The sequence below is a fragment of the Entelurus aequoreus genome, linkage group LG12 (genome assembly GCF_033978785.1).
Source record: "Entelurus aequoreus isolate RoL-2023_Sb linkage group LG12, RoL_Eaeq_v1.1, whole genome shotgun sequence".
In the NCBI taxonomy this organism is placed as follows: Eukaryota; Metazoa; Chordata; class Actinopteri; order Syngnathiformes; family Syngnathidae; genus Entelurus; species Entelurus aequoreus.
The window spans coordinates 28890857-28903831 of NC_084742.1; the positions used below are offsets into that span (position 1 = coordinate 28890857).

At 49.3% G+C, this 12975-nt stretch overlaps 2 protein-coding genes across 3 annotated transcripts; both read right to left on the minus strand.

The window, feature by feature from the left end:
* Positions 1–414: 414 nt before the first annotated feature.
* On the minus strand, positions 415–4260 carry LOC133661906 (sodium/hydrogen exchanger 9B2). Its single transcript, XM_062065469.1, has 13 exons — positions 4179–4260; positions 4014–4098; positions 3777–3947; positions 3547–3689; positions 3359–3486; positions 2317–2398; positions 2162–2255; positions 1986–2092; positions 1758–1907; positions 1586–1694; positions 1380–1516; positions 1134–1308; positions 415–1067 (listed from the first exon to the last, which is right to left on the minus strand). The coding sequence occupies exons 2-13, from the start codon at positions 4096–4098 to the stop codon at positions 997–999; spliced, it is 1452 nt and encodes a 483-aa protein (XP_061921453.1). The 5' UTR covers positions 4179–4260; the 3' UTR covers positions 415–996.
* A 170-nt stretch (positions 4261–4430) lies between these two features.
* Positions 4431–12856, minus strand: corin (corin, serine peptidase). 2 transcript variants are annotated; one of them, XM_062065468.1, is made up of 24 exons: positions 12753–12856; positions 12387–12522; positions 11576–11863; positions 11375–11486; positions 11211–11315; positions 10958–11145; positions 10778–10891; positions 10562–10669; positions 10386–10496; positions 10180–10302; positions 10075–10116; positions 9773–10004; positions 9554–9696; positions 9379–9486; positions 9198–9311; positions 9016–9126; positions 8817–8940; positions 8612–8740; positions 8441–8490; positions 8189–8369; positions 7888–8050; positions 7709–7817; positions 7502–7635; positions 4432–5163 (listed from the first exon to the last, which is right to left on the minus strand). In XM_062065468.1, exons 1-24 carry the CDS (start codon positions 12804–12806, stop codon positions 4981–4983), a joined length of 3162 nt encoding a protein of 1053 aa, XP_061921452.1. In that variant the 5' UTR covers positions 12807–12856; the 3' UTR covers positions 4432–4980. The 2 variants fall into 2 exon arrangements, with proteins under 2 accessions (XP_061921451.1, XP_061921452.1); XM_062065467.1 differs by having other exon boundaries at positions 4431–5163; positions 10075–10302.
* Positions 12857–12975: the final 119 nt, after the last annotated feature.

Below are 12975 nucleotides of genomic sequence, written 5' to 3' on the forward strand. Positions count from 1 at the left end.
TTAGTGCTGAACTTCAATCCCTTTTTTTGGTCTTTTTAACTCAACGTTTCACCAAAAAGACTGATTTAGGTATCGTAGTAGTGACGTATTATTTCTGTTAGTCCAATGAATGTGTACTAGCAAGCCATTATTGACTTGTTTTTATCAGTAATTCTTCTGGTTTTGCATACAACAGCTAGTTGGTGAAAAGTTAAGTTGTGTGTATTAGTTTGTAATGAGAAAACGTTGAGTCTTTTTATGTTTTACCTGATGTGGAGATTTCGACTTCTATCCAACGTGTCAACGAGGCACTTCCGGTGAGTGGCGAATTTTGGCCACGCCCCTTCGACCGCAGGTGCATGTCAAACAGTGTTAATTACATTAATTTGACAAAAAAAGGCAATAAACTTGATGATTTGATGCCTTATTGTTTAATGCAGATAATAAATAAATACACTGGTGCTTGGTTTACATGAATACATCCTAAAACAGTGGTGTCAAACGTACGGCCAGGGAACAGGATTTATGAGTTTGCTAAGTATAAAAATGTACCTGAAATTTTTGAATGAATGAAACAGCTGTTCTAAATGTGTCCACTGGATGTCGCAATAGCAATTCTTTGTATCTTTGAAGATGATGCTACATACAGTATGTACAAAATAAACCACGTTTGCACATCAGTCGAGGAAAATGAGCAAACTACATAAATAACTTCCTGTATTTGATTTTGATTAAAAAAAATTATCTTGATAGATTGAAAATTAACACCAATGAGTTGACTGATGAACATTTTCACATAATTTATTCAGAAACGACAAATAAATTATTAACCGCAACATGTAAGTGTAAAAAACCCCAACAACATTATGGTTTGTACATTTGTGCTTGGGAGTAGATTTTTCTCCATGTGGCCCCTGATCTAAAATGAGTTTGACACCCCTGTTCTAAAAAGTGTAAAGTTTCAGAAACACTTGATGAATGAAGTATGTCAACAGCAGCATCACAGGTCAAAGGTCATCAAAGCCTGCTCTCAAAGGTAACAGGGTCTTGAACGCTCTGAGATGTAACTCCGCCCCCCGTCTCAGACGCTGGCAGAAAAACAAAACGTTTTCGACCCGTTATATTAAAAAAAAAAAAAATCATACTGCACTGACCTTTGACATGCCGTGTCAGGAGGCGTGGACCTGCCAGGCCGATGCCCAGCGCTCCAATGGGGGCAGTGATCAAGATGGCTAACACGGCTAATGTTAGCACATCCAAACCAAACTGGATTTTGGCCTCATCGCCCTCGTCTCTGGCCGTGTCCAAAGCCTTGGAGCCAATGGCAGCCTGTCACACACATGCACGTTTAGGTTACCCACCTCACCTGATCGTGCTGGCGTCATACTAAAAGTAAGTACCTGCACAGTGGCTTTAGGCAGCCAGGCGATGGCGATAAAAAGCCTCTCTTTTAGCACAAAGCCGGCACAATGCACCAACACAAATGTGGCGAGCAGTCGCACCAGCAGACCGAGGCTTATCACGGCTATGCCTAAACCTGCAGCGGATCAAAGCGCCAGTTAAAGGGCTGCCGCCGCTACCCCTCTTGTGACTTGGTGCTTCTCACCTACAGTGCTGATGCTGAGTGTTGCTATGGTCATCTCTGCTCCAATCAGGCCAAAGAGGAGGGGCTGGAACACGTCCCAACACCTCGCCAACATGGCTGCCACAGCTGCCTGCAGGCACATGCTGCGTAAACACGAAGGCTACTCTTAGGAGGAGCGGTAAAGGACCATTACCTTGTCAGTGCCCCAACCCACGGCGGCCAAGAAGGCCAGAACCAACGTGCACAGACCACCGGCGCCGGAAGATCCGATTACATGAGTAAAGAAGACCGAGAAGATGGAGAACGCCAACAGGAAGAATGTCCTGGTCATAACCAAGTCCTCCTGAATGGGCACATGCTGCGCTTGTGACCAACGAGGCTGAGTAGTTCTGACAGAACCTCATGTAGAACCACGACCCACCTGGTCCACACTGGGGAACAAACACAAGAACACGCCCACGACCAGACCCGAGACGATCCCTCCCACCACCTCCAGCAGACCCTTGAGAACGTTCATCCACGTGGTCCCTGAAAGACACACAAAGACTACATGGAGGCCAGAACCCGGCATGGCCAGTACTGAACAGAAGGTGCAACCTGTGGAGAAGGCCACGCCGAGACAGGTGGAAAAGCCTGTGATGGCCAAAATGTCGTCAAAACTGCCAGCAGCCATCAGAAGGGTCGGGATGCCCTGAAGAACCACAGCAGAAATTCAGGAGAAAAAACAAAAAAAGAGCAAGAGATTATTTTACCTTCTCGGTTCCATAACCTTCTTTTTGGAGCAGCAACATGGAGGGAACCACGACGGCCGGAGACACGGCAGCCAGAACAAACCTACACAAACACACACACTCTTGTATTTACTTCTTGAGACCTCTGAAAAATGCCTACCTCTTTAGGACCACCCTTTCTAGATATATAGAGATTTGTATTTACAACATTAATAATAAATGATAAATGGGTTGTATAGCGCTTTTCTACCTTCAAGGTACTCAAAGTGCTTTGACAGTATTTCCACATTTACCCATTCACACACTGATGGCGGGAGCTGCCATGCAAGGCGCTAACCAGCAGCCATCAGAGGCAAAGGGTGAAGTGTCTTGCCCAAGGACACAACGGACGTGACTAGGAAAGTAGAAGGTGGGAATTGAACCCCAGTAACCAGCAACACTCCGATTGCTGGCACAGCCACTCTACCAACTTCGCCACGCCGTCCCGAATACATACGTACTATGCACATATAAAAAAGGTAAGCTTTTAGGTAAAAAAAACATTTTTTTGTTGGTTGTAATTCATTTTTAATCTACATTATTTACTTTGTTATAACAGTATGTCTCTATATACATATTTATTTTATTTTTTTAATACATTTTGGCCAAAGGGGGCGCATTTAAATTTCTTATACACACTTGTAATTACATACCCAAAGGGGAAGCACTTTTAAAACTGACACACAAATGCAGCTGAGATAGGCTCCAGCACCCCCCGGGACCCCGAAAGGGACAAGCGGTAGAAAACGGATGGATGGATGGACACAGTCAACTTTTTGGGACCACCCTTATTTTGATAAGATTTCACCACCAGGAGTGCAAATGAGACATTCTCTATTAGATGAAATGGTTTTCCGTATTGGGACCATGATTTATGTCCCAACTTGTTCACCGGTCCTCATATGGAAGGTACTTTTCCTTGTTGATGTCTCAAGAAGGGTAGAAATACAAGTAAACACACACACACACACGCGCACACACAGGTCACGTGTGAATCTGGAACATCAGGACAAGACCCACGTACCCCAGCATGAAACCCCATGCCCAAGGCAGCTTCAACAGGAAGTGAGAAACCACGGCAACCAGACACGCCTCCAGCACGCACGGCCCGACAGCCACACGCACGCACACGGCCTTCAGACGACGCAGCGCCTGCGGACCCTCGCTATCAGGATCACATCACTTATGTCTTTGTGTGTGTTTGTGTCCTACCGCAGGGTCCAGGCCCAGACCGGCTCGGGCCAGGATGATGGACAGCGCCATGTTCCTCAAAGCTGCAGACCAAGCAGCGTCCACGTAGACGGCGTCTGTTACGTACGGAACGTTTCTCAGTACCAGGCCCGCCAGCAGCATTCCTGTACACACACACACACAAACGCGCACACACACACTCAGAAGTGTCAGGTTGGTGCAGCTGCAAGTGGACTCTTGTCAGGTGTTACCAAGAAGAGGTGGAACGGGGGGAAGGCGGGGCAGGCGGACCAGTCCAAGCAGTCTTCCTCCCAACACGGCGCTGATGAAGATGATGATGATACCAAACACTTTGCCTCCTGGCAAACACTCATTCCCTGTCACCGCCCACAACACCCCGAACAGCAGCGCCAACATGCACGCTGTGCACACACACATCAGTCGATACGTATTGATTACAAAGTAAGGACATGTATTGATCACTGAACCTTTGGTGATGAGCAGGTTGATGAGTCCATGCGGTCGAGGACATTTTTCCCTCAGACTGACAAAGCACGCACAGCAGGAAGACATCTGCACACACACACACACACAAAATTTGGGCAACACACAAACGGCAGCCAACAACTTGATTGTGTGTGCATGCGTCTCACCGTGTCAGCGGCGCCGTCCAGCTTGACTCTGGTCGTCGCCACAGCAGCGATCTGACTGGACCGTTCCGACCTTTACTACGACAATGCACCATGGACCAGTGTGTGACTTGGAAGTGCACACAATAAAATGCTGCACTTTGTCCCCACTTTGTCTTTGTATGTGCGCATTCCTTTCTTGTTTTCCTTTCCATCCATCTCTCTCCTTGTCCGCTTTGAATAAATACTTATTGAAATACACACACACGGCAGGTGTGTATAGTTTTATTGTTGTGCCAAAACATTCCAGTTGATTTGTTTTACATTATTAATCTTTAAGATAACAAACCAGGAGGTGACATCAAAAAGAATGCCGTCAGAACACACACGTTTTTTTGTGTGTGTTTGTGTCTATTAAACGCGCAACGCCAAACAAGTTATACAAAAATACTTTTGGTAAAACAAAGATTCCAAACACTGACCACTGGGAATGTTGTAGATGTGAAGGAATGGACAAACAACAATCAAGGAAAAGATTAAAAAAACATTCAATCAGTCAACACTAACATTGGCGTGTTAGCATGAGCTGTAACGTCGTCTACTCTTACTTTGGCAAATAACACGCAGTCAGCGCTAAGCTAGTTTAGCTGCACCAGGAGAACACGGATGATGTTGATGATTCATCTCAGAAAGAACATCACAATCCTCATCAAAGTGTAGCTAGGTGACGCTAGCATGAAGAGGCTAACAGTTTGGATAAAGGGCCGTGTAGAGGACGTCTGCGTGTGCTTTTTCACATAACCTCCTACCGCCTAGCAGAGACATGTCAGTCGGACAGGTAAGTGCGCATGAAGATCTGTTGCTGGATCCAGGGCGTGAAGTGGCTCACATTGCTGTACACTCCTGGTCCAAGAACTTTACTGAAGCACACACTGCCCCACGATGTCAGGCCAAAGAGCGTCCAGTGGCCCGCCTCCTCTTCGCACACCAGAGGACCGCCGCTGTCCCCCTGCGTGAACACACACACAGTTGTCAATCAATAATCATCATTCATCATCTCATAAAGACTTAGAACCCAGTATCAAGGATCGACAACAGAGGCCCTAGAACAAATTAAGTAGTACTGTGAACTAATACACCTAAGAGCCAACGATTTAAGGCTAACCCTCTAGATACAAGGACCGAGGACTGAGAACCTTGAGCTAACAATCTAGAACTTATTACACCGTAGAACCAAGGATCAAAGGTCAACAACAACCTAAATATTATAACCAGTTTACAACAAGCACAAATAGGGATGGGTTCCTTTCAAATTTGAATCGATACGGTACAAATTCCCGGCACCTGGAAATTTATACTAATTGTTTAAAATAAAATCGTAATTTAACTGTCCAGTGGTTATCTTGTTTTCTTACATTTGTGTGTCCATTTGTAAGTAATGAGATAGCCTCCAGCACCCCCCGCGACCCCAAAAGGGACAAGTGGTAGAAAATGGATGGATGGATGTACTGTATCACATAGTAGACTTTGCCTGTAGTTGCAATTCCAAGACATTACCCAGGCTAAATTGGGGCCCTGAGCAAAATACTATTTTCGAGCGCCACCTCGCTATTACAATTTTTGTTTACCATTACGTAATGTATGTGAAATTATTTTTATACCATTTCAAATCAAACTTTTATTTAATTTAATGCATGTTTTGTACTAAAACGAGTTCATGGGAAATACAATTTTTAATATCTATTTTTTTACTGCAAAATAAAGATTTTAACATCATCGAAACAAATGTATCAACCTAACAACAATAACTTCAAGCAGATTTTGAACCCAGTGCCTACTGCTTTACAAGACTAACACTGTTGTACTGTGCCACAGGGACAGCCTGGGGAAATTTGCCATTATAATCTCATCAGTGACAAAGCGGAAAGCTGCGAGGAATACTTTTGCTGTAAAAATGTATTAGAAGCACCAAGTCATTCATTAATTGCGCTTCTTCACGCAAAACAGGGACCCCCACGGATCGTGGGGCCCTACGCACAGAGCGCGTTCTGCACTTAGGGCGGGCGGCCCTGGTAGTCTTTGCCATTAAGTTGAATGTGCTGGTACTTATTACACACCAGCTGTTGGATTGTAACGTGCATCTTAGTTGTAGCATCGAGCTAGCACATTTTGGAGCCTTACTGTACTTTTGAGCGCCTTCTTCTTGCATTGTTGGAATGGAGAATTGTGACATTACCTGGAGTCCTTGACTGCTTGTTTCCCAACCAAATGTTTAAGCCGGTGCCGAGTCTGCAACCGCACGTGGCGTCACGTGCAATATAGAAATATGACACTGTTTAATTTTACGTGAATTGATACCCAGTAGTACCAACAAACTTCGGTCGGTACCTATAAAAGTACCAAATTTGATATTTAAAAAAATAATTTTAGCATTTGGTTGGTTGGATGAAGTTCATTTTGAACATGTAAACAATTTCAACATGATACATCACAATTTTTTTTATTTCTATTTAAAATATGTCCAAAAAGGAGTAGGAAGAAGCAAAGCTTACTTAATCCTACCTCTTTTCTACTTGTGGGTCACATTTCCAGAAAGCTAAGGACCAGGGAGCCCGACTTCTCCCTTCCCTATTAGTTCTTTTTTTGTATTGAATTTTATTTTGTATATTCTGGAGAACCAGCGTCCTCTACAGTGATTTTGGTCAATTTTTTGTCAGAGTTACAGTGTTCTGCAGTTCAAGGAGCAGCTGCTAAAATGTAAGTCTCTCACAAGTTGTTGGAACTGAACTCGGAGGCCACCAGTTGAATAGCCGAAATAATGAAAAGACAGGACCTATAATGGTACCTAAGAGGAACACTACTAGGATAGCTGCATCTGAACTAACCAAGCTATAGTAAAACCTTTGATAAATAAATCACGTTACAAAAAACATTTGTAGCTGCCAAAAGGAGACTACTTGAGGAACGCCTCAGTTATGCAAATTACAAGTTTGGACCCCAGTGTTCTGTCTGCCAGCAAGGTTTAAATGTCAATGCAAGGATCTACCAAAGTGTTTACACTTGTCCAAGTTCCTCTATACAGCAGGTGCATGTGAATGTTTTTAGGAATTTACTGCGAAAACGATTGTCTTCCGAGTTTTAACCTGAACTCGGGGGTCAGCATGGTGTCATTTGGCCCCCAAGCCGTCAGTTGACTAACCCTGCACTATATTGTCATAATGTACACACTCGAGAACTGATTACAGAGTGTACACAGTATACTTAATAAAATTGTAAGTAAAGAAGTGCTTAAATTGAAAAGGCCTAATTGACACAGAGTCAAGCAGGAGGGTCCTGAAGTCAGTTACCATGCATGAGTCGACGGTCCCGGCCTCATAACCGGCACAAAGCATCCTGGGAGTTATGGTCTTCATGTCAAAGTAGGACTGGCACTGTGAGACGGCGATGATGCGAACTTGTCCCTCCTGCAGTTTGAAGGGCACTGTGGAGGAAGCCGTGTGTTTGACACAAAAGAAAGGAAATGGACAGCAAACAAGAAGTGGGAGGGGACTTACTCCTGTTGCCCATATGACCCCAGCCTGTGATGTAACAGTAGGAATCCGTAGCGGGAATCTGGCCAGGACGAGGCAGACACACGGGCCGGACCCACGCCGTCTCCTCCACCTGTCGACAGCGGCAAACATCCCATGATGCCAGAACGCTGGCAGCCGCTCAAAAATGGACACTGGCTCACCTCCGCGTCCAACTCTACCACGCTGATGTCGTAGTCCACCACGGCGCGGTTGTAGCGCGGGTGAACTGTGATGGCGCGCACGCCGCGGCTCTGGCTGTGCATGCCCGGATGGTCCAAGTTGTTAATACCCAGGACCACATTCCACAGATGGGCCTTCTCCCTACTGCACTTGCGCGCGCGCACACACACACACACACGCACACACACACACGCACACACACGCACACGCACGCGCACACACGCACACGCGCACAGTAATGACACATTCACGCTTCGTACAAGGCGCATGTACGCATCTCACCCCTCAAAGCAGTGCGCCACCGTCAAGGCCCACTTCCCGCCGATGAGGACACAGCCGCAAACGTGACCGCTCTGGCCGCTCTGCAGTGAGCACTGCCAAGGCCACGCCCCCTGCCGGGACACGCGGCCTCCCAGGATCCTCTTCTGCCTGCGAGGAAGCATGGTCGGGCGCAGGCCACACTCTGGCGGAGAAACAAGAAACAGGAAGTAGAGTAGGTTGACGGTCCTCGCCAGACGAATTCTGCTGTGTTACCGTCTCTGACGCAGACCAGCGAGACTCTCCTTCCGGAATGACACGAGTGACTACAGGACACAAACATGGAGGATGGTCACAGTCAGCGTAGAGGGTTTATTTTCAGGAATTAGCTCCCCTGCGAGTCCCTTCCCCAATGCAGCGTCTAATCACGCACACACACTCACACACCTTCTCTTCTCTAGTCGCGCCTGCAGAGCCAAGCCTTTCTTCTCCTTCCACTCGGGATGAACGTGTAACCAACGGCGACGGCCCAGAGGACCCACCTGTTCGGGTAGCATGGAAATGGAGGCAGGAACCCTGCAGGTAGACAAGGTTTGGGATGGGCTACACGTCACCCGTGTGTGTGTGTGTTTTTGTGTGCTACTGACCTTACCCTTGTCCCAGCTGGTCACAGGTCAGTTTGCTGAGCTGCGGGTCCCACTCGTCGGCACACACGTGATAGTGGGCCGCTGTCCTCAGCACAGTCACAACAGAACCTGACGACTCGCTCAGAGATACTAAGCGCGACACAAACAACACTCAATCACAATCCCATTGACCTGTGTGTGTGTCTGTGTCTGTGTATGTGTTACCACAGTTCCACTCGTCCGAGGCGTCGGTGCAGTGCTTCTTTCCATCGCACCACAACGTTCTGTGCACGCACTCGTGATTGTTGCACGCCAACTCGTTATCGCTGCACGCCGCTGGCGGGGAAGAAACACGTGACGCGATGTCGCGCGGCATCAAAAGGAAAAGCCAAGCGAGTGAGACTCACAGCAGTTGGCCTCATCAGCCATCAGGGGGCAGTCTGGGAAGCCGTCGCAGATCATGCTGGTCTTAATGCACGTGGCGCTGCCGGGACACTCCCACAGTGCGCGCTCCGAGCAGCCTGCCCGCACGTGTCACTTTGTCAGGAACACATTAGAAGACTTTTATTTTGAAAAAGGGCGTCTCACCGCAGTGGTCTTCGTCACTGTGGTCGTCGCAGTCAGCAAGGCCGTCGCAGCGTTTGTTGGCTAGGACACAACGACCGGAGCGACACTTGAAATGACTGGGGGAGCACTCTGTTGAGGGACAAGAAGTGAGCGAATCAGATGGACTACGGAAGAAGGCGCACGTGCCGATACGCACCGTCCACGCCGGCCTCGGGCAGCAGACACGCCAAGTCTCCGCCTTCTTCGGGAAACTGAGTGCAGTCTGAGTCGTCGGGCCACTGAAGTCCCACGATGCCGAGCACCGACTCGCATTTCTCCTTCGACTTGCGACACAGAGACCTGCCAGGTGGGGCCGGGGGCGAGAGAGGACAGTGAGCGGTCACAGAGCTTTACGCACGTGCACAGATGCACTGACCTGCAGGGCGGAACCCTCTGCCGGCTGAGCGGGTTGCATTTGGGCACGAGCAACGTGCACGCGTAGAACATGAGATACTGGTAGCAGCCCGTCTGGACCAGGGCGGGGAACAGCGAAGACTCCCAGGACACAGCGCTCTCTCTCTGGGACACGTGACCCAGGAAGTTTGGGAAGCGGGTCAGGTTGTAGGGCAGGTTCATGCACAGCTCCAAGCTGATTGGCTCACAGCCGGCTGACGAGAGGAGGAGGAGGAGTCAAGAAGGACAAACACCTTCAGTGTGGGCAGAATGTGAAAGACTTACTGCAGTTGTTGTTGTCCTCACAGGAAGTGGACGATGTCTGACCTGCAACACACGTCAAGAAGTGAGACAGACGTGTTGACGGAGGAAGACAATTTGATGTCTCACTCTGGTCTCGGCTACAGTGCTCTTCATCGCTGCCGTCTTTGCAGTCATCCTCACCATCGCAGCGGAAGGCAGAAGGAACGCACTGACTATTCCTGCACTCCCAAAGACCCTGACTGCGACACGCTGCACACACACACACACACACGCACACACACTTGAGCACCGTCTGAAACACTACATGGTTGGACGTCGTCATAGCAACTCACAGCAGTTGAGTTCATCGCTCTTGTCGAGACAATCGTGGTCGCCGTCGCACAGCCAATCCTTGGACACGCAGCGGCCGTCGCCACAGCGATGTTCCCGTGACACGTCGCACACTGACGAGCACGAGCGGGGTGAAACACGAGCGGGAAACGTGTGATACTAGCGTGTGCGCTCTCACCACAGTTGAGTTCGTCGCTGAGGTCGCCGCAGTCGTCATAACCGTCACACAACAGAAGAGGCGTCAGGCAGCGGCCTGTCAGGCACTGAAACTGTGCATCTGAACAGACTGAAAACATGTCCCGTCAACACATCGCCATGACGACTGCATCCTGCCTGTGTGTGTGTGTGTGTGTGTGTGTGTGTGTGTGTGTGTGTGTGTGTGTGTGAGACTTACCGCAGTGTGTCTCGTCGCTCCAGTCGTCACAGTCGTTGTAGCCGTTACACACCAGTTTCTGGGGCACACAAATGCCCGTCGCGCACAGGAAGTCGTCCTCCCCGCCGCATGCAGCTGTCCAATCAGAGACCCCCACATCATGTCACCAAACCACAAAATATCAGCATGCACGCCACTCACCGGCTTTGCCGACAGCCTGTCTAGGTGTGTAGCAGGCGGGGGGCGCAGGGCTTGCTGTGGTCAGAGCGGCGTTGCTGAACTGCGAGCAGCGCAGGAACTCGGGCCAGGAGGCGTTGAACATTTGGAGGACAGGCTCGCAGCCTTCTCTGGCCGCCTCGCAAAACGAGGCGCACGGCAGCACCACTCCCCTGCGTCATGTTGCCAGTCAGACGTGAACAACAAGGGAAGCGTCGTTAGCATGCTTCGCGCTCACCTGTGATGTGTGCTGTCGTTATGGAAACACTGAGGCAGGGCCAGTGAGCAGCCAAACAACATGATGTGTTTATAGCAAGACAGTCTGCTCAGGTAGTTGAAGAACCTGTAACATGTCCACGTCATCACTTCCTGTGCGCTCCTCCAGGACAAAACACGCCTTACCTTAGCAACATGTCCACCTCTGAGCTCTTTACCACGGCGGCGGCGGAGGACAGCCATGTTTGATTGTAGGGCAACATGTGACACTGAGGCTCTACCACCAGTTGACAACCACCTGGACATGTGACACAAGTGACTAGCCAGCGCCCCCTACAGTGCTGGCATGTTGACAGATGCGCTAGTGAAACAGCGCGGAGGGCTCACCTGTGTCAGGTGTCGACGTCAGCCAGTTGTGGCTCAACATGGTGACAGAGGTTAACCAATCAGGGGCCACTGTGGTCGACTGAGTGGGAGGGGCATCGGATGAGGGCGCTGTGGCGACGCCGGCGGTCATGGGCGTGATGTCAGCGAGGTCGTGGGGGGAGCCTGTTGAATTGCCAAGTTGAGAGAGGAAGGGGCTTGTGCTGTTGCCATGGTAACATGGGTCCCTGTCAGCGACGAGCGCCGGAGATGGGAGGCGGCTAGAATCTGAGACACGACTGCCAATCACACCTGAGAAAAGACGACAGACTCAAGCCCACTGCAGACCTGTGTGTGTTTGTGTGTGCTTTACTTTAAAAACACTTGGCTGTAAATAGGTTGAAGTACGTGCACATGTTGACAGCACTGAGGGACTGTGCACTTCTATGAATAGTGTCAAGAGGATCTGGTTACCACAGCGACACCCCCTTTCGCCCACCAAACACACACACACACACACACACACACACACACACACACACACACACACACACACACACACACACACACACACACACACACACACTCACAGTAGAGTATTCTGCTTCCATTACACCCCCCAATATGTGAGTTAAAACAAAATAAGTTTTAAGAGCCACCTAAATATTTGACAGTCCTTAATTCTCATCCTGATTGGTCAACATCTCCTCCATGCCATGACGACCAGACCATACACACACACATGCATGCATGCGTGCGCACACAAACAAACACACGCGCACAGTGTCTGTAAGGTCATGTAACGGTCATTGAAAGGTCAAGGAGCGTGACGTACCGGTGAGGGCGAGCACGAGCATCACGCCGCCCAGTAGGCTGAGGACGGGAAGTAGAACGTAGACGAAAGGTCTCAGAGGACCGGAGGACGGTGTCTTGTGAGGACACGCCTCCTCGCCCATCCCGCTCTCAGACGCCTGCGGGACACATGTGCATTAATAAGGACTGCGTAAAGCCCCGCCCCCTTCAAACGTTGGCCTACTGTACTAGTTATGAACCTGTAGACTTTTAACTCAGCTGTGTGTGGCGTTACAACGTAAGCATGCAGTGACGTCGTTAAGATCCTAAAGATCACGTGTCTATCGGGAGCAAGATGATAATCGTCATCGCGTGAAGGTCACGTGGGCGCACGAGCGTGAATACTTACAGTGTTAGTTCCCGCGATGAAGGTGACACACGGGCACGACCACTGTGACCACATGACCCGCCGCTGAGCGTGTGACCATCCTTCTGTCTGCCCACCCTCGCACACCAGCGAACACGGCGCTGCAAGCCCCACCCCCTCTCTGTCTCTCTCTCTTACCCACTCAGTCATGCATGTGACCTGCTAAGAACATCATGCCAGTTGTGTTAAGTGTTTCCATGAGCAT

Coding starts and splice junctions, on each gene's coding strand:
- corin (XM_062065467.1), bottom strand. CDS start 12,806: ATGTGGTCACAGTGGTCGTGCCCGTGTGTCACCTTCATCGCGGGAACT. Junction 8,370..8,440: donor GCTGGTCTGCGTCAGAGACG/GTAACACAGCAG, acceptor TTTCTCCGCCAG/AGTGTGGCCTGCGCCCGACC. Junction 5,164..7,501: donor GGACCGTCGACTCATGCATG/GTAACTGACTTC, acceptor GTGTTCACGCAG/GGGGACAGCGGCGGTCCTCT.
- LOC133661906 (XM_062065469.1), bottom strand. CDS start 4,098: ATGTCTTCCTGCTGTGCGTGCTTTGTCAGTCTGAGGGAAAAATGTCCT. Junction 1,908..1,985: donor TGTTCCCCAGTGTGGACCAG/GTGGGTCGTGGT, acceptor GTGCCCATTCAG/GAGGACTTGGTTATGACCAG. Junction 1,309..1,379: donor TGCCTAAAGCCACTGTGCAG/GTACTTACTTTT, acceptor TGTGTGTGACAG/GCTGCCATTGGCTCCAAGGC.